Raw genomic sequence first — 20,773 nt, forward strand, 5'->3', positions numbered from 1 at the left:
AGGGTGCTACCAAATTCTTTTATCGGTTTGAACAAGTATTTTCAGATGTTAGTGGACAAGATTTAAGCACAGAGTCTGGAAAACGATTATTTGTAGACACATTTGTGCGTGGATTGTTACCTGACATCCAGTCGCAAATTATGACTTCTGAGAGCGCTTGGCAAGCTAAATCTCAGTCTGAAGTGTGCATATGGCTCAGTATTATGAAAACTGTGTCAATAATGAGAAGGAAAGGATTGAAAAGAAAAAGGAGCCTTGAAAACTAAGGTGTTATTGCAACAGATTGTTAGAGGTCCTAGAGGGGGTAGTACACAGCTTAAGGGACATTATGTTCCACAAGGTAATGTGCCGTTGGGTCTTGTACACGCAAACCAATGTGCTTTTGCAGACAAGAGGGTCATTGGTGAGCACAATGCCCGATCCTCCAGCAGAGGTCGAATAACACATTTTTGTATCATGGGTAGACGATCCAGAGGCCGCCCTGGGGCAGAGCGTCCTGGTAGAAGCCAGTTTTCTCAAAATTCTCAGTCTTTTTCGCAAGACAATCAGCCATCAAATGTGGATAATAGAAACATTTTTGATCATCCTTCTACTGCTTATCTCTCTGAAGACCTTCCCTTCGTTGATATATTGTTTCGCTAGAATTGCCCAAATCAGGGTTTGGCACCAATTCATATTCCCGTTAATCAGAAAGGTCCCTATGTTGAAATGATAGTGGGAAATAGGAAACATCTATTTTTGATAGATACAGGGGCACAGAAGTGTTCCATTGACCATTCACGGGTTCCAGACATTCCACTGTCAGGCCAAACTAATGTTTCTATAGGGTTTTCCGGTACGCAAGTGGTTAGTCCGGTTTCTTCGCCGGTACCGATTTCACTGGGTCCATTCACGGATCACTGTCCGTTTCTTTTGACATCAAACTGTGGTGAGAATTTGTTGGGGTTGAATCTGTTGAAGGAATTAAATTCGGTAATTCATTGTTCTTCGGATGGAGTGCGTTTGACGATTTCACCACAGCAATTTTCTGCCTCACACTTTCTTACTAGACCTTTGCCGCCGGAATTTAGTGATGTTCCGGAGTGTTTATTGGCTATTGATGACAATGATGTCGGTGTTTTACAGATTGAGCCTGTTAAAATCATTTTGAAACCAGGAGTAAAGTTGCCATGTATTCCACAGTATAAGATTTCGGTTGATGGTGAGCAACCTTTGAAGTGTATAGTTTCTGAATTTGTACACCGTGGGGTAATTGAAGAAATTGCAGGTAGTTTGTGCAATAGTCCGATTTTACCGGTGTATAAGAAAGGAGATAATGCAATTCCTTTTTGTTTTATTATTGATTTACGCACTATCAACAAGATTGTTGCTCCACAATTTCCTATTGTACCTGATGTAACGACGATATTAACGATGATCCCAGCTTCTGCTACTCATTTTAGTGTCGTAGATCTTAAGAATGCCTTCTTTAGCATTCCTATACACAAGGATAGTAGATACTTGTTCGCGTTCACCCTAGGGGGACGCTCGTTTACATTCACCCGTGCACCACAGGTGTACACAGAAAGTCTGTGCATCTACAGTAGGGCTTTGAAAGAACAGCTTGATACACTTGAGTTGCCTGCTACTTGTACATTGCTTCAATATGTCAATGACCTTTTAGCTGCAGACTCAGAAAGTGCTTGCAAAGAGGGCAAGCTTATTCATTTAGCTTATTCATCTAGCAAAGCATGGACATAAAGCTTCACTGAAAAAGTTTCAATATTGTCGACAGGAGGTCACCTATTTAGGCTATCTCCTGTCAAAGGAGGGAAAAAGATTGACACCTGAACAGATTAAAATCATTTCTAGCATGTCTGTCCCAAATACACAGAAGGAAGTCAGAGCCTTGATAGGAATGACTTCTTACTGTAGGCAGTGGATCCCAAACTTTTCACGAGTGATCAAACCAATGTTGGCGTTGACAAAGAAGGGCATTTCTTTGCCATTGCCATGGAACTTGGAACGCCAGAAAGCTTTTGATTTGCTCAAGACCGCATTGTGTTCAGCAACGGTTTTGGGCATAACAAATTACGAAAAAGCCCTTTGAGTTGTATGTGCATGAACGTGATGGATGTGCTTTGGCTGTGTTAACGCAAGAACATGGGGGAAGAATAGGCCGTGCGGTTACTTTTCCTCCACCCTTGATCCTGTTGCATGCGCTTTGCCGAGATGTCTGAGAGCTGTCGCTGCTGCGTATGTAAAACAGAGCAAGGGTATGGTCCTAGGCCATGCTTTAAGCTTGTTGGTACCTCACTCTGTAGATGTTCTATTAAATAGAATGCAAACACAACATCTCACTTCCATACGATTAGCGAGATACGAATTGATCTTGTTTGTACCGCATATCGAAATTAAGAGATGTTGTGTATTGAATCCGGCTGAATTATTACCTCTTCCGCAAGACATTGCTTGCAGTGATGAAATGTCACATGACTGCCTTTATACCACAGAGCAAGAAACTAAAGGCAGGATTGATTTGAGAGACACACCTTTGAACGATCCACAAGGGGAGCTGTTTTGCGATGGCTCCTGTTTCAAACCTCCGGATGGTACATCCACTGCTGCTTATGCAATCACTACACTAAGCACGATTGTGGAAACCAAAAGAATTTTGCATAACTCCGCTCAGGCCGCAGAGATTATTGTATTGACTCGAGCTTGTGAACTTTCTGAAGGGCTTAAAGTAAATATATATACTGATAGTCAGTATGCTTTTGGGGTAGTTCACAACTTTGGTAGACTTTGGGCAGAACAAGGTTTCTTGACCGCACATGGAACAAAGATCCAATATGGCACCTTGATAGTTCAGCTACTCTCAGCGCTTGCACTTCCCACTCAGTTAGAAATTATGAAGTGCGTGGCACATCAGAAAATTACAGATGATGAAGGAAAAGAGAACGCTTTCGCTGACCAGATAGTCAAACAAACTGCTAGTGATCTCTATTCAGATATGTACACTACAAGGGAAGCCACAATTGTCTGTACTATAGATGAAGGAATTGATTCTATAAAAAATATCCAAGCCGATGCCACTCTAGAGGACACTAAGCAACGGGCTGAGGGCTTGTTGAGGTTGGATGATGATGGGTGTTGGGTGGATAACTTGGAGGGAAAATGGATGCTGCCAGACGCGTACATCACTATGATGGTTTCAATGGCTCATGGTCAAACTCACATATGCGCTAGGAAAATTTGCAAAATGTTAGAAATTGTCTGGGTAAATGTTAACATCCCGAAAACTGCTGATCATTTTGTCCAGAGTTGTATGGTCTGTCTACAGCACAATATGGGGAAGGGTACATCAACACCAAGGGGTAGTTTTGGTCCACCTTCTGTCCCTTTCGAGGTGATTCACTTTAACTTTATTGAAATGGAGCGTTGTAATAATCTGAAATACGTCCTGGTTGTTATTTGTGCTTTTAGTAAATGGGTTGAAGCCTTCCCTGTAAAAGATGCCACAGCAATGACAACAGTGAAAACCATGCTTAAGGAATATTTTACTAGGTTTGGTTTGCCGAGGGTCATCTGGTCGGACAATGGTCCACATTTTATCGCTGCTGTAATTCTACAAATAGGTGCAGGATTACAGATCGATAAATGGTTCCATTTGGCCAGACATGCTCAGAGTGCACAGAGTGCACAAAACTGAAAGCCTTAATTCCTGAGAGAGGGATTGTTTGGGACAAACTTACTGCTTGTATTCAAAGAAAATCTGAGTATGCTACCGAATTCTTTAATCGGTTTGAACAAGTATTTTCAGATATTAGTGGACAAGGTTTAAGCACAGAGTCTGGAAAACGATTATTTGTAGACAAATTTGTGTGTGGATTGTTACCTGACATCCAGTCGCAAATTATGATTTCTGAGAGCGCTTGGCAAGCTAAGTCTCAGTCTGAAGTGTGCATATGGCTCAGTATTATGAAAACCGATAATGAGAAGGAAAGGATCGAAAAGAAAAAGGGAGACTTGAAAACTAAGATGTTGCAACAGATTGTTAGAGGTCCTAGAGGGGGTAGTACACAGCTTAGGGGACAGTATGTTCCACATTCAGAGTGCTGGATTGGTAGAACAACACAATGGAATCTTGAAGAACAAACTCGCTAAGACATGTGCCGGCACCAATTTGAAATGGGCGGATGCCTTACCGATAAAGTTACTCTCCATGCGCACAACCCCACAGACTAGGACTGGGCTCTCCCCGTACGAGGTGGTGATAGGGAGGCCAGATAACATTGGAATCTTCCTAAACCTAGGGCTTTGAGGGATATAGAGCATGTACTTCTTTCTGAATATTGTGAACGGTTAACTCAAAATTTGTATTTGATTCATCAACAGGTGCGAGAAGCCCTCTCAGACAAATACGAGGGGCCAGGTCACAGCATCCGACCTGGTGACTGGATGCTGACCAAATCATTCGAGAGAGCATCCTGTCTCGCACCGCGGTGTAGAGGGCCCCATCAGGTCCTACTGGCCGCACAGACTGCTGTACGAGTAGCTGGGAAGCATCACTGGATCCACGCTTCGCATGTCAAGAGGATACCTTTCCCTTTGCCACACGACGAAGAAGGTAAGGAGAAACTTACTTGCTCTGTTCCCAGCAATCATTCAGCATTGAGCAGCACTGAGGGTGCTTCGGAGACACTCCTTGAGCCCGTAGGGCCTGAGGAAATGGCTGTTTCGTCTCCACACTCTTCTGCAGATCCTTTTGCATCTTTGTCTGATTCTCCTGCAAATTTATCACTTCCATCAGGAAGCAACAACTGTTTGCAGATCATACGGTACCAGGAGTCACAAGGTACAATCTACGTCCGCAGCACTAGTCACACTGCATGGATACGACTGTGCCCACAGGAAAATAATTATAGAGCTTGTCCTTTGCCACTTTCTTCACTGAAGGAAAGTAGGTGGCTGGGGATTGGGAAAGACTAAGAAAACACGTGATCAGGAGATCACCAGCAAACGGACTATGGAGATTTTTGCAGGAACTTATCGGAGAAGAGCTTTAAAGAACAATGCCTGTTATCGAGCCTACTTGTGCGGCACAAATAGTCGGGTGTGCGGCCAACAATGACAATGGACAATCAAATAAATGGTCTTTCAAGACGTGTTGTCTTCTTGTAATTGTGTTAACCAGTTTCATAGTATTAGCTGCCTTAGGATTTTGGTACATGGAAGAAGTACACCCACTTAAATCATTCTTGCCTACTGAGAATGTTACTACTTTATCTACACCTTTTGTGCACCTGCACACTCTATCTCCTAGAGACTCTCAACATAGACATAGCTATCATGATAATACATTACTGTTAATAATGAATGCAACTCATGCCATTTTGAACAGAACAAACTGCTGGATTTGCTCCCATTTACCGCAACATGGGGAAAAAGGGCTGGGCTGGTATATTCATCCTTTGACTTTAACTACTGCATGATATGCCTCTCGACGGGCACTATTCTTTGGCCGATGGAATGATAGCATCTCAGGGAACTTTGATGGAACAAATTTGAATGAATTTGGAAGGCGAGTCCTAACGCCTCTGGGATGCTCACTCTTCGCAAATAGGAGCAAGCTTAATGTTGCTTCTATTAGGCCTCTGATAGACTGTCCTGACCTTTTCAATCTTTGATTTCTTTTAAGATGGCTCCTATAGGCAATAGGGATGCCACGCCACCTTCTTACACTGTTAACCATAGCCCCAACTCAGTTTCTTTCTGCATACAAAGGAATGGTACTCAGTCAATGGGTGATTTCAAGGATTGCACTAGTGTTGCAAACTTGACCATTGAGGATAGACCTTTGTATGTAGGTGAACCTGTCTACTTCGTTTGTGGTAATGAAGCTTATCCATGGCTACCTAGGGATTGGCAGGGAACTTGTTATTTGGGAATTCTGCTACCTGGGGTATATGTAGCCAGTACCACTGAAATCTCCAGGGCTCATCCTGGGCGGGACGAGAATGGCGATACTTCATCACAAGTTCTGGGCGATGTAGAAAAATCCTTTGTACCTTTTTGGGGGCAGATTATGAATTCCAAGGATATCAAGAGACTAGCGAGAGTACTGGAGAAAACCATCAACCGGACCACTGACATACTCTATGACATGACTCTAGAGCAAAAGGCAATCAGATTAGTGGCGCTACAAAACCGGATGGTATTAGATGTCATCTTGGCTGAGCATGGTGGAGTATGCAAATTAGTGGGGTCCGCTTGCTGTGTTTTCAAACCAGATTCCTCCCCAAATATCTTTAAGGCAATACAAAATCTGCACGTCCTGAGTTCAGAAGTACATGTTACCGAGGTAAACTGGGATCTTGGTACCTGGTTCTGGGACTTCTTATGATCTTTGGGATGGAAGCTTCTCTCGGTCTTATTGATAATTCTGGGTATTCTGTTGTTCTGCTGTTGCTGTATACAATGCCTTCCTGCCATATGTTCAATGTTAGGGGGATGTTGTGCACAGACTATGGGAACGTTAGGGCCAAAGGTACATGTACCGGAAAGAATGACCAACGGATTTGTGATGAAGGAAATTTCCGCCGCAGATCTTATGGCGATTGATATATCTGATGAATGTGATTCAGGATGTATGGACATTGAGACGTGGAGTTACTCGTAAAGCGACTAGTTTTTAGTTTAGCACTTGGATTAGGCCAAAAGAAGGGTTTGTTAAACGGGAAATCATATAGTGCCTCCTTTAGATTTATATTGGCATAAGCCTAGTCGCTCTATGGGGAAAACCGTGTTGCAAAGTTCCGATGTTGGATCGACTTCGCTGCCATTTTAGAATCATCCGCCATTTTGATTTCTGTTTGTACATTCTCTATTCTAAAATGGTGGACTGTGTTTTCAACTTGCAACCAAACCTCCCGACCTTTGAGTTCTGTTAATGGTTAGACTGTCCAAGGGCTTACTGTTTAGACTAGGTAATGGGACCTTGTACTATACATGAACTGTTGTCCTAACATTGTCTGCGCAGATAAGAGTCATCCCTGTGTAAACGTTGGGGCAATGCAAAGTAAATCTCAAGCGTGGACACAGACCGAACTACATTGTGAAGGGATATAGGCTTACCGCGGATCCGAGAATATACATCACCATTATAACATTGATGGAAATGCAAACCCATGTAATCCTTCTGCATATTATTGTATAAGCTGTAAGTGAACTAGGCACGAACTCTAGACCGCAGATTATTAACATGTAGAGGGGCTGGACAATTTTTAAAAATTGTATAAAAGCACAAATGTTTAAATGTCCAGCACTCTCTCTCCTCTCTTTGACGGGCTGGTACTCATTGCGGGGTGTTGAGAGCCAGGTAGCTATCTGTGTTTCTTTGTAACTGTACAGAATAAAGATCTGTGAATCTTTCTAGTCCGTGATTGGTGTATTCCTTTTGTGCTACTCAGCCTCGATATTTCCTTTTTTTTTACAGCACCAGTGTGAGCTTTTATTTCACCTGTGTGCGTTTCTATTGCACCAGTGTGAGCTTCTATTGCACCAGTGTGAGCTTCCATTGCACCAGTGTGAGCTTCTAATGCACCAGTGTCAGCTTCGATTGAACCAGTGGTGCTTCTATTACAGCAGTGTGAAGTTCTATTGCAACAGTGTGAGCTTCTATTGCACCAGTGTCAGCTTCTATTTCACCAGTGTGAGTTTCTATTGCACCAGTGTGAGCTTCTATTGCACCAGTGTTAGCTTCTATTGCACCAGTGTCGGTTTCTATTGCAACATTGTGAACTTGTATTGCACCAGTGTCAGCTTCTATTACACCAGTGTCAGCTTCTATTGCACTAGTGCCGACTTCAATTGCACCCGTGTCAGCTTCAAATGAACCAGTGTGAGCATCGATTGCACCAGAGGTGCTTCTATTGCACCAATGTGAACTTCTATTGCACCAGAGGGAGCTTCTATTGCACCAGTGTGAGCTTCAATTTCACCAGTGGTGCTTCTATTGCACCAGTGCGAACTTCTATTGCACCAGTGTCAGGTTTATTGCACCAGTGCCAGCTTCTATTGAACCAGTGTGAGCTTCTATTGTACCAGTGTCCGCTTCTATTGTACCAGTGTCAGCTTCTATTGCACTAGTGCGAGCTTCTATTGCACCAGTGTGAGCTTCTATTGCCCCAGTGTCAGCTTCTATTGCACCAGTGTGAGCTTCTGATGCACCAGTGTGAGCTTCCATTAAATCAGTGTGAGCTTCTATTGCAACAGTGTGAACTTCTATTGCACCAGTGTTAGCTTCTATTGCCCCAGTGTGAGCTTGTATTACACCAGTGTCTGCTTCTATTGCACCAGGGTCCGCTTCGATTGTACCAGTGTCAGCTTCTATTGCACCAGTGTGAGCTTCTAGTGCACCAGTGATGCTACTATTGCACCAGTGTGAGCTTCTATTGCACCAGTGTGAGCCTCCATTGAACCAGTGTGAGCTTCTATTGCAAAAGTGTGAACTTCTTTTGTACCAGTCTTAGCTTCTATTGCCCCAGTGTTAGCTTCTATTGCACCAGTGTTGGCTTCTTTTGCACCAGTGCCAGCTTATAATGCACCAGTGTGAGATTCGATTGCACCAGTGGTGCTTCTATTGCACCAGTGTGAGCTTCTATTGTACCAGTGTGAGCTTCTATTGCACCAGTGGGAGCTTCTATTTCACCAGTGTGTACTTTGGTTGCACCAGTGGTGCTTCTATTGAACCAGTGGTGCGTCTATCGCACCAGTGTTATCTTCTATTGCACCAGTGTGAGCTTCTATTGCACCAGTGTTGGTTTTTTATTGCACCAGTGTGAGCTTCTATTGCATCAGTGTGTAAGTTTCTATTGCACCAGTATGAGCTTCTATTGCACCAGTGTCAGCTTCTATTGTACCAGTGCCAGCTTCTATTACACCAGTGCCAGCTTCTATTGCACCAGTGTCAGCTTCTATTGCACCAGAGTCTGCTTCTATTGCACCAGTGCCAGCTTCCTTTGCACCAGAGTCTGCTTCTATTTCACCAGTGCCAGCTTCTATTGCACCAGTATCCGCTTCTATTGCACCAGTGGTGCTTCTATTGTTTGCTTGACACTGTGAGAGTGGTTCAGATCGGCTTTAGAATCTGACAGCACAATGTGCCCCGGAAGCCCCAGAAGCCCCTGCTCGCCAGAGGATGGAGCTGAGGAGTCATTCTGGGTCAAGTGACTGGATCAGAGATTGAAAACTAGAGCACAGGTGGTGCTCCTATTGTGTCCCATCAACGCTGCCAGCGAGGGTCCTCTTGACAATCTGCTGGTAAAAAGCACCCCAGAAGCCTCTGTGAGCCTGAGGCCAGCGCTGCGTGGCCATCCAGGTTCATTGACATAGACCCTTGGCCCTACTTGAACTCCCCAGGGTAACCTCCACCAGGGACCAGCAGAGAGAAGTTGGTTAATGCCATGCTTTCCCACCTCTGCCTTTGCTGGGAAGCCGGGGCCAGGCTACACCTTCTGGCTCGGAGAGTCAGGTAGGAGATTTGACCTTTTCTGCTATAGTCTCATGTGACTTCCCCTGAATCCCACCCTTACGTCTCCCCGTCCTTGTGGATTCTGTGGTCCCTGGATGGGGTGCTTCATGTGGTGACCCCCCCTTTCCTGGACTGGGTCTTAGATCCCCTGGGGTAGCTTTTGGTCCCGGGTGAGGGGGCAGGAGGGCTGGCAGCTAATAAGGTGCCATTGGGAGGCTAGGGGTGCACTGGGCACCAGGTGTCTTTGGTGGATAGCCAGTTGACAGATCTTCTGGTCTCCTGCTATCACCAATACGTAGAAAAAACAAAGACACAGAGAAAACGTATAATCTTCACTAAACATGTTAAAGCACACACAACCATATCTGATATTCCAGACACAGAGACACACAAGTGGCACACACACAAGCCATGTGCATGCAATACATCCACACAGAAAGTACACACAAAATTCACTGATTGCACACATACACACACTGCATAACGTTCAATCACCTTATATCGTCTCACAGAGAAAGAGATCTCTCACCTTTTATCACCAAACTTATCAACTCCTCCTTCCCCACAGAAATCATCCCCAACAACCTCAAAGAGTCCTGGGTTCTATTATTACTCAAAAAACAATCCCTAGGCCCCTCCATACCCACCAACTACAGACCCATCACCACCGTCCCCTTCTTACTCAAAATCTTAGACAAGGTAGCTTACCTTCAAATACAGCAATACCTAGAACAGAATCACCTCCTGGGAGTCCGTCAGTCTGGCTTCAGACCACAACACGGGACCGAGAAAGCTATGATCAACATCAAGGCACAAATTGACACCCTGAGAGATAAAGGCAAAGCCACCCTATTACTACTCCTTGACCCTTCAGTGGTGTTAGATTTAATAGATCACAATATACTCTGCTGTCAACCTTGACTCAACAGCCCAATTCTCACAGGAAGCGATAGGCTGGATACAATCGTTCTTCAACAATAGGACTATGCGCGTCTTCTCCACATCCTCAGTGGTTGACCCCATCCCCATCATTTACGGTGTGCCTCAGGGATCCTTTGTCTCCCCTACACTGTACAACATTGTCACAAAGCCCCTTTTCGATGATCTCGATGGTCTTGGTATCACCTACACTAATTATGCGGATGGTACCCAGATCCTCATACCGCTGACTGGAGATTATGGCAAGGATTTGGCCTTGATGAACAGGGTGTACCTCATCATCCAGGCATGGATGGCCTCTCATGGTGTATGCCTATATGATGGCAAGACTGAGCTCATCATCCTTAGCAACACCCCAACATCAACAAACTCGGTCATAACTACTCGAGCTTCACTATTGATGGAAACATCATTAAGTTAGCCAAGGAAGTAAAAACGTTAGGTTTCTACATAGACTCCACCCTCTCCTTTCAAAAACAGGTCAGTTCCATGGCCTCCTCAACAGCTTACACATGTAAACTGATTAGAGCAGCCAAACACTTCCTCTCCACTAACAGCTGCATTACCCTAGCCAGAGTTTTTGTCAAAACTGGATTATTGTAATGCCCTTTGCCTAGGAACCAAAACATACATTACAAACAAAACCCAGATTTTACCCAGATTTTACAAAATAACACTCTCAGAGCAGCATTAAGCATTCCCAAAAAAGAACATTTCTCTGACACAAGGAGAGCTCACAACTGGCTGACGACTAAAGACAAAATTGCGTTAAAAGTAGCCTCACTTTCACACAAATGCCTCAATAACGCTGCTCCCCATTACCTCATGGATAGATTCACAAGGTACTCCCCCAACCACCCCACTAGAACAGCCAACTCCAATACTCTCAGAGTGCCCAGATACAAACACTCCAAAACTGGAGGTACTAGCTTTCAGGTGAAAGCTGCACAACAATGGAACTACCTCCCCCAAGCCTTAAGAGCAAGCCAAACGTAATCACACGTCAGGCGCAACTACATCCATTAGATCAAAGAAAACGACTTCTAATCCACCTCTCATCGCCAAGGGCCTGTTTATTTCTTTTTTCCTGTACACACGGATAAATCTTGACAATTGCTTATACTTTGCATCTTGCTACTGCACATTGTACCCTCTGCCTCCCATACAACACTAATGTATACATCACACACAGCCATTGCAGATTCCTCCAATGAGAAAGCACACACACCCGACCCTGGCCCAGAACACCAGCACCCAAAGAGCACACTTCTTCCTTACTGATCTTAAAAAGCCCGCTCAGGCAGGACACACATCCTACACCAGCCCTGTAAAAACACACAGATAACACACTTGTGAACATAAACCAACCCCTTAACCTGTCACTGGCACTATCCCAGTTCTACAGACCTTTCTTTGGCACCATTCTGTCTGGAAGTATCTCAGATGTTGCACTGGGTCTGTCCAACCCTGGGAATGATGAGAGGAGGAGCGAGCTGGAGAGGAGAAGATGGGGAACCAGAGGGAGAGAACAACACACTCAGACCAAGAGACCGGGAGGGACACAAGCAGGGCAGAGGGCATGGCAATGGAAGAGTGATCACAGAGCAGCGAGGCAGGAATCCTGGCTCCAGATAATGGAGCGCTAATGTCATTACAGATGCAATATTAATGAAGGCCGCCATCGAGGCTGGATCATCCATTAGCATGGAAAGGAGAAACGTGCACGTGACCATCAGTGACAACACCAGGAGAGCATCCCTCCCCCTCCGCCATTAGGGGAACCGACTGCAACCTGAGACCCAACAGGGAGAAGGCAGCGATAGCATGCAGAGAGCCACTGTGGCCACGGTAAGAGACCAGAGTGAACAGACGGCCCCCCGCCGTCCTCTCTTCTGCCCCTGAGAAGTGTCCTCATCAAGGTTCTACGCAGATACGACCACTTCACCCCAGCCCTCATCGACCTTCACTGGTTCCCACTGCACGCACAAATCACCTTCAAGTCTTGCAGCATCATCAATAAGGCAGTCGCCCTCAAGTCACCCAGCTACCTCGCAGAGAAACTCAGCATCTCTGGAAGACACTGCAGCACCAGACGGCCTGGCACGCGCAAACTTGAAACCCATAGCTGCAAAAAGGAAAGGACCAGAAAACAAACCTTCTCAGCCTACGCCCCAAGACTATGGAACCTCCTCCCCTTCAGCATCAGACTCTCCCTACAATTCACAAAAGAACTCAAGACCCACGTCTTCAAGGAGTCTCTCCTCCTCAACACCTAGGCCATCACGTCGCCCCTGCGTTACCTTACTTGCTAGACGTCACCCGCCCCTATCCTCTCCGCCATCCTGTACAGATGTACCCTTCCTCTGCACCCGTCTGTATCCTACACCCTGCTGTATATCTGTTCTGTTGTTACCACTGAAATCTGTACTGTTGTATGCCTCTGTAAAGTGCTCCGTTGTGTATCTGTATTGTTAAATATCTCTGTAAAGTGCTCCATTGCTTCTCGAAGCTAGGTCCGTGCTCAATTAATAAAAAGAGAGAAGCAGTGCGTGTTTCAGAAAAGAGAGGATGAACTGTGGTGGTCTGATCAAGAGAGCAGCACACCGTCAAGCCAAACATACAGCCAGAGACCAGTGAAGGCCATTAAAGACCACATAGATTTGGGCCTATGACCTACAGTAGCAACACCAAGAGCAGGTTCCACACACATATACGCGTCCACCATTCCCCATAACTCTGCCCACTGGCCACATGAGCTTCACCCCAAGACCCATCAGGGAGATGGGAGGCAAAGCAGATGGAGATCAACTGTGACGTCAAGAAAACAACCATTCCTCCCCGTCGGATAAGAGCTAGAATGCGCAGCAAAGATAGTGTAGGAAAAACGAAGGGCAGTAGAGGACACGAGCAGGGAGTAGAGCAGGTACTACTAAGACTTCCTCAAGAGGGCAATCCATGCCACATACACATCTTACTTCCCGCCAACCTTCATGGGCATCAGTGGCAGCTCTGACTCCACATCCCAGATCAGGTCCAAAGAGCGGAATCCAGGAGCTACGAGGACCATATCAAAGAAGATAAGACCGGAAGCAGCTCTAGCCTGGACCAATGAGATTGGTAAAGGCCTCAAACAATGTGGGAGCACAGAACCCATGCACCATCATTACCGAAACATCTCTCAACCTGGTCAACGACAACACCAACATCATCTGCAGCGTTTCACCGGGGATAGCCGGATGGACAAGTGTCAGAATCCTCAGCATCAGAAGCCCATCCCTCCAGCTGCCCAACAACAACAACAACAGGAGCTGCAGTCTGGGGCCAGTGAGAACAACACTGACAGAGGGCAGCGCGTATTGCCAGCCAACTCACTGCGACTTCCCAGGCAGCTTTATGTACCAACAACTTCAATACACTATAAAATGTCATTTCCCAGTGGCAATTTGATAAGCTTCACCAGAAACCTTGTTTGTTTGCCCTGCCATACAAAAGTCTTAAATCAATCAATCAAGAATGGTGCGGGTTAAAATACCCCCCCTTCCTCCTCAGGCCACACAGGCCTCATGGGCCCCTAAACCGCATGAAAGGCCCTGCGTTTTCAGGGCCCAGAATTCCAAGTACAGCTCTCGGACCGGGTCTATAAACCTTAATTAGCACTTGGATTGCTCTATAGACTTCTTCAAAACCAATCACAATGCTTGGAATGCAGTCTATACTCTCCCGTATGAATAGGGTTACCGTATTTAGATCAAGCAAACCTGGAACACTCCCAGCAGTGCCCCAGATGAGATTTTGAAGTGGGAGTATTTTACTCCCTGATTTTGAAAGTTGGGAGTAAAATGATTTTTTAGAGAGTAAAAATGTAAGTCCAATTTCAATGGAATCATTTTATAAGTGAGTACATTGTTTTAACTCAAAAATGAAAATGTTTTTGTAATAATTATTCCTTAGCGCCTAGTTATTCATACACATTAAATGATATATGTTTACTTCTCTGATCACGCAGTAATCATTGTAGTTTCTTCCTGTGGTAGTACGTGCACCACTGCTCCAAACATATCCATGATATGATATGATCATTTATTCATATAGCGCCTAAACACAATGTGTTTCAAAGCGCTTTGACCCACATAGAGGGGTGAAAGCAGGGGCACATGGTCCCGTGTGTCTGTTTCCTATTTTTTGTTGCGAGTATTTGGACTCCCTATTTTGATTTTTGGGGAGCATTTAACTATTTCTCTAGGGCTGACTGACAGAGTTTGGGACACAGAGTGAGGTCTAAGGTACATTTTAAAGCACTTCTTTTACGTACATTGTTGAACAAAATATAGGTTTGTGGGATTTAATGAACTCCAACCATTAGGTCAGGTTTTGTAGCAGCACCTACCATTTGTGTAATTCTGCAGGAATATTTAAGTGCTCAAGACAGCAATGTACGTTACTAACCTAGGGATATCTACATCAAACAAAGAAATGTATGTCCCCGCATAATTACAAAATATGTCCCCCAGAAATAAAGCAGAAATTAAACCTCTTCACACAGTCACACCTCCTGAATAGGCAATCTCATCTCTCTTATAGCTCTGTCTATAACTGGCCTCTTATAGCTCCAAATCTTACAAGAAAGAGAAAACAAAAGCTTCTAAGCAGTAGGCGAGGGGTAGAAGTACACAGCCTTTTCAGAAACCCTCCAAGCAAGGAGTGGTCTTAAAAATGGACAAAGCGAGACTTAAGAGTCGCTAGGCTGGGACGGGCCCATACAGCAATGGGGCCAGGCACAAGGGCCAGATCGACTGGCTGGTGTCGGACAGTTGCGTGGGCCAAGGAAGGAAGGTTTGATGACTTAGCACACTGTGTAGAGACAGTACTGTCCACCAATGGTACTGCCTAATTTTCCTTTATACAATGCACCATTTCCCACACATCTTCCCACATGCAGCCATGTAAAGACACATGGTAAGCCCATGTATAGACCTCAGTCCATACATTCTGACTGAGCAGCTGCCTTAAATGATTCACTTTCCTTGCTAGCGGCTGACATCTGTATGATACCAGCCGTACAATCCTTGGGCGTTGTCTTGCTTGTGGTAATGAACCTTTGCCAACTTAGAGCACTCATCTTCATCTTTGGCAATAATGTGGGCATGGGCCATTATACCACGCTCAAGGTCTCTCCATCAGTCTATAAGGATTAATTAGCATATCAGGCAGGTCCGCCAGCCAATCAGGTTACTTCAAAGCAGAGCTGAATCGATCTCTGCAAGTTCGGGTTCAGCGTACCGGGTTCAGCGTAAGGCATGTGCTGCTCACCCTCGCCTGCCATCTTCCATCCCTTTAGCCTCAGCTGCCCCCATCCGGTCGGATATCTCTACCCTACCCTTCCCCAGCCCGCACTTACATCTATGTGTTGCTACACCTCATCTCCAATGCTGGAAATTAAAGAGGGGCTCCACATGGAGTGCTGACCCACACTTCCTTGGCGGCCATTTTAGGTGAGGATGTTTCCTTTTCATGGAACGACGAGTCACTCACTTCCTGCGGCCCATTATTTCATACAAATTCTTTGCTCTTAGCACATTTGATTGCAACCCAGGGTGCTAATAGCAATAACAGCCCGTTCCATGGGCTTGCTCGCTCCTATAACCTGGGCTCTGGGCTTTTACCGGCAGATGAAACCAGTGGAATGTGTTATTATTATTCCTCAAAACGAACATTGGAATGTTTACAATTCCATGAAGACAATAAAGTGACAGAGTGCTCTAAAGAGGCATTACAGCCCTGGGGAGAGAACTATAACAGGGGTTAATGACCCACACCCAAACTATGGGCGTGAAGTTGAGCCGAGACTGCATCAAAAGGGTAAGGGATGAGAAAACCTGTCACAGCCCTATTCTCTAGGGGTGTAATACCATTATAATATGGCTAATTCACAAAAGCAGGTTATAAACAAAAAAAAAACAGGTTAGAAATAAAAAATAAAACTGTTGGAGAAGGATCCTCTGGATCCTGCAGTGTTAACTAAGGAAAACGCTAGGCATTGACACAGACATTTAGGAAGGAAACCTTAAGATGTCTGACATATGTTTAGGTACTCTGCTGGGCCCGGTTCCCAATGGCCGCCAACATTCCAATGTTATGATTAAGCAATAGTACACCATCCCATGGGCTTCACCAACTGGTGATGGCCCAGAGCTAATGTCATAGGTCCTGGTCCCTTAACCAGATGGAGCAGCCCACATTCAGAGGCATTATCGCTTTCACACCCCCTGGGCCATGTCAATTCGTGAAATGGTGCAGTAGCCGTTCATCACGTTTAAAAAAAAGGGACAAAAGAGAATTGCAACAGGAAATAAAGAAGAACTTGGCTCCAGTTGTCCTTTCTCCATTTCCCTGGCAGCCATTTGGCAGGAGGTGGAAAGACGCCTGGAGCGCAGAGGCAGGAGAGATGCAAGTGCAGTGTCTGGGCGAAGGGTATGGATGGGTAGGTAGTGTGGACTTGGGGTTCTCTTTGTTGGGTTGGTGGGTTAGGGAAGAGTGGGGCAATTTGGGGCAGGGTAGAGGGAAGCAAAAGGAAACAGCGGCGGTGGTGAATGGAGGGCCCAACTTGCTTCAACTAATGCCTCCCACTATCTCCCGTAGACCCTTGTCCTAATATCATTATTAGTGTATACAATCCCAATGGAAGAGTAATGTGTGGGTGCTACTAAGTTCAGTAAATAAAGCAGTGCCCTTGGATAACTCATAAGGAAGAGCTGCCACATTTCATGACCTGTAATTATCTTATACCAAACCTATATTTGCTTTCCAAAAAGGCGAAAAATATTAGAAAACCATTTAGTCCACAATCTCAAAAAAATCCCAAATCAATACTTGGTCAGACCAAAATGTGGGTGCCTGTGTCAAATGCACCCAAGTGGAAACTGCTCTTCATGTCAGCTTGCCAAAAATGTGACCTCTCACATCCACTGTCTGTCACTAATGTTGTCTATTGCATTGCATGGCCTTATAGTAAGTTACATGTAGGCGAATCAAAGCGGCCAGTTACTTGTAGAATTTGCAAACATCCTTCCTGCATTCTACTTAAGAATATGTGGCATGTAAGCATCACAATTCAGAAATGTATTAGCATATCCTAGAAATCATTACACTAGAAGAACCTCATTAGATGTTATCCTATGAAGACGAGGACGGAAATGGATATATGATGTTAAGGCAAAGCGTGAGGACTCAATGATATATTAGAATGGACAACTTTCATTTATTAAATGAAATGCAAGGAATATCTTCCAAGTAATCCTTTTGCATCCATGTGGCATAAAAAAAGAGACACAACCTCAATATTACTTTTATATAAAGTAAAACTCTCTAATACCATATTGTAATTGGCTATTTATAACGCGCTCCATATCGTCTTGCGTTCAAGGCCAGCACGTTGTCCCTGAGCTATCCTCCCGAGACAATTGTATATATTGCACCACTACAAGAGGGGTGCACATATTGGATAGAGTTACAACTGCGATAATTAGTTGACTGACATGAACATCTTTTGGTAATTAACTGAGGACTGACAAATAGGAATCTTTGCCTGTCAAGATGGTGCCTGTTACCTGTAAGTGGTCTGGTACTTCATCTCTAAGAATAGTATCTGTATATGGATTAGTAAACGTCATTAATGTAATCAGTCTCGGGGTGGTTTACTATAAAATCACGTTCCTCTCATTTCATAAATCAGACCTTCAAGAAGAACAGAGATCAAGATTTGACTAATTGTCTCAAATAACTAGCAGGCACCACTGCAAGATTGTGCCTGGTAAGTACTAAGTCAGCAAATAATTGCATGCCCCATCACACTAATATTGCTCTAGCCGCAGACCAGATCATTAACCAAGAGATGTAAATTCACAAGATTGTGTAAAATACCGTAAACCTCTATGAGTATAAATAGCAGTCAAAGAGGGTGTCTACTGTAAGGCTGCACTTGTGATGTGGTGGCTTTTAATGGTCAAAATCCACCCTGAGGATCTAGGTGTGAGTGAGATGCTTTAGGGGGCTTAGTTCTTAATGGGAGCACAATTGATGCCATATTTCCTAGTGCTTTGCTAACGTAAACACTTATATAATTTCGGGTCTCTGAAGTAATGCGGACTGGCCATGATCACACAATAAATTACTGATATCCTTCCAATACCCACAGGTAAAATTATATCATGACAAGTGAGCAGAGTACTAGCATTTCTACCTGTAGGACAGGTTGGAATCAAGTGTTAGAGTGTAGTTGTTATGAACAATATATAGACAATATCAGTATGTCATTATTAACCACATAGGAATTGGTTGTACAGATATAGAAATTAAGAATGAAAACACTTAATTGGACTACAATCGAATGCAGCAGGTAATCTCCCTTCTCTTGTAACAAATAATGCAAAGCACACTTATCTATTGCATCATAGGAAGTGCACAACTATCATTCGTGTATCTATTCCAGATCAATCAACTGGGCTAATAATTGCAAGCGGAAAATTCTAAGAAAAGCTATGCTTACTCGGTTTTGTTGCATAACTAGAAAACATATTTTAACATGGAATGATAAAATATGAACACATCCATCAATCACACTCAAATGCCATTTGTTTTGAGACCCACTGAAACAATTGGTAATGTGTTGAAAAATGACACCCCTCTAAATACATGGCGAGGAAGCTAGCTTTTCGCTTGGAATCCCACACATGAAGGCCAGTCCAATAATGATTGCCCATTTTCCAAAGTTATGCAAATATATCCAAGGCTGAGATGTGCATTGAAGGTACCTTCAAACTATTCTGAATTGTCTTGGGTAATGGAGAGGTCTGAGAGATTACTTAATGGCAGTTTGGATGGTGGTAGACACAGCTTTGTCTCAATACTTCAACACGATACATGCAATCTGTTTACATTGTACCAACCATGTGTTGTTCTCACACACACACAATGGTATGTGGTGGAGTGATAATATAGTGGTTTTCCTTTACTGCGATAACCAGTGTCAACACTCATGGCCTCCACAACACAGTGCCACTAAGTGGACCATTGGCTAAGAGACTTTGGAGCGCAAAAGAGACAGTGGCTTCTAAAATATATCTGCCCTCCAGCAAGTAAACATTAATACCAGAAGAATCTGCATCCTGTCAGCTGCTTTCGCATAGCCATCCAGAATGCATGACATAGACTACAAAACCACAGTGACCTCTCAAAGAGCTGAGAACATCTGTGAAGTTGGTAACAGGTCTGATAAATGTTACTTACCTGTAACAGTAGTTTTGCTGCACAATATTTATTATCAATTCACAGGCTCTGCACAATCCAGCCTTCATGTAGTTGGGTTCAAATTGCATTTTGATTTTCTGAACTGAAAACTGGAGGACCTCGGCCATTGGCATATATAGAACAACTGCCTGTATTGTTAAATAAAAGCACACAATCCCCACTCATCGATGCATTCTTCATATTGTATGATCTATGCTATTGCAAAACTCAACTAGGCGCAAAGTCATTATTCACATGGAGCTGTCTAAACTGAAATTGCACTGAACAACTAAAGATTCAATGAATCCTTGAAGGCTTTGACTTATTCTGGTCACCTCATGTGGGCATGTATATAAACATAAACCAACTCAGACATGCGCAACTAATAGAGAGGTTCAGGCCATGAAACCTTATGTCATGAAGTCAACATCGCTGCTGCATACCCAATCCTTACTCGAGCAGCAGCTTATGCAGCTCAGTGAATTTAAGGGACTTCTTTTATTATCAATGTCTAAGAATAACCTACAGAAGCAGCTACAGACACTGGTGGTAATCTTGGGTTATCTCTATCGCACTTTCAAGTAGGGGAGGTGTGTTCTACATTATGTTCCTTACCATGGAATGTTCGGTTCTGAATGTTCTTGACAATCTGGATTCCATCCTTCTTGGAGAAGCCAGCTTTGAGTGTCTCGTTCAGCGCCATGGCGTAGAGCAGCACTCCGTCATGGAAACAGCCTGCAATGAAGTTCATCTGCCGGGGAAAGAGGAAGAGAACATCTTGTAGACTTTGTCGCTCCAACATCTTCAACGTTCTGAACAAAGCAGTTCTGTGCCCTTCCACATTGGAAGTGCCACCTAACACATGCAGATTAAGCGGACGGGGCCCATGGCAGCAATCCACTTGAAATAAGGTATAGTAAGTAAAGACTACAAAGGCTATTGCATGGCCTTATGATCATGGTACTCAGTAAGACAGGCAGCTACAAGCACCATCCAACATTTTATAAAGGAAGAGTTAATGGAATACCCCAGGTA

General features: G+C 44.3%; 1 protein-coding gene across 1 annotated transcript in view; it reads right to left on the reverse strand.

Annotated features, from left to right (window-relative positions):
• The window catches only part of NPR2 (natriuretic peptide receptor 2), a 558,288-nt gene that overhangs the window by 271,051 nt on the left and 266,464 nt on the right, over positions 1-20,773 (reverse strand). Inside the window, exon 4 of the mRNA XM_069626775.1 lies at positions 20,354-20,489. Coding sequence (XP_069482876.1) covers positions 20,354-20,489 — 136 coding nt within the window. The remainder of the gene's footprint in view (positions 1-20,353; positions 20,490-20,773) is intronic.

The sequence above is a fragment of the Ambystoma mexicanum genome, chromosome 6p (genome assembly GCF_040938575.1).
Source record: "Ambystoma mexicanum isolate Mex_15411 chromosome 6p, UKY_AmexF1_1, whole genome shotgun sequence".
Lineage (NCBI taxonomy): Eukaryota > Metazoa > Chordata > Amphibia > Caudata > Ambystomatidae > Ambystoma > Ambystoma mexicanum.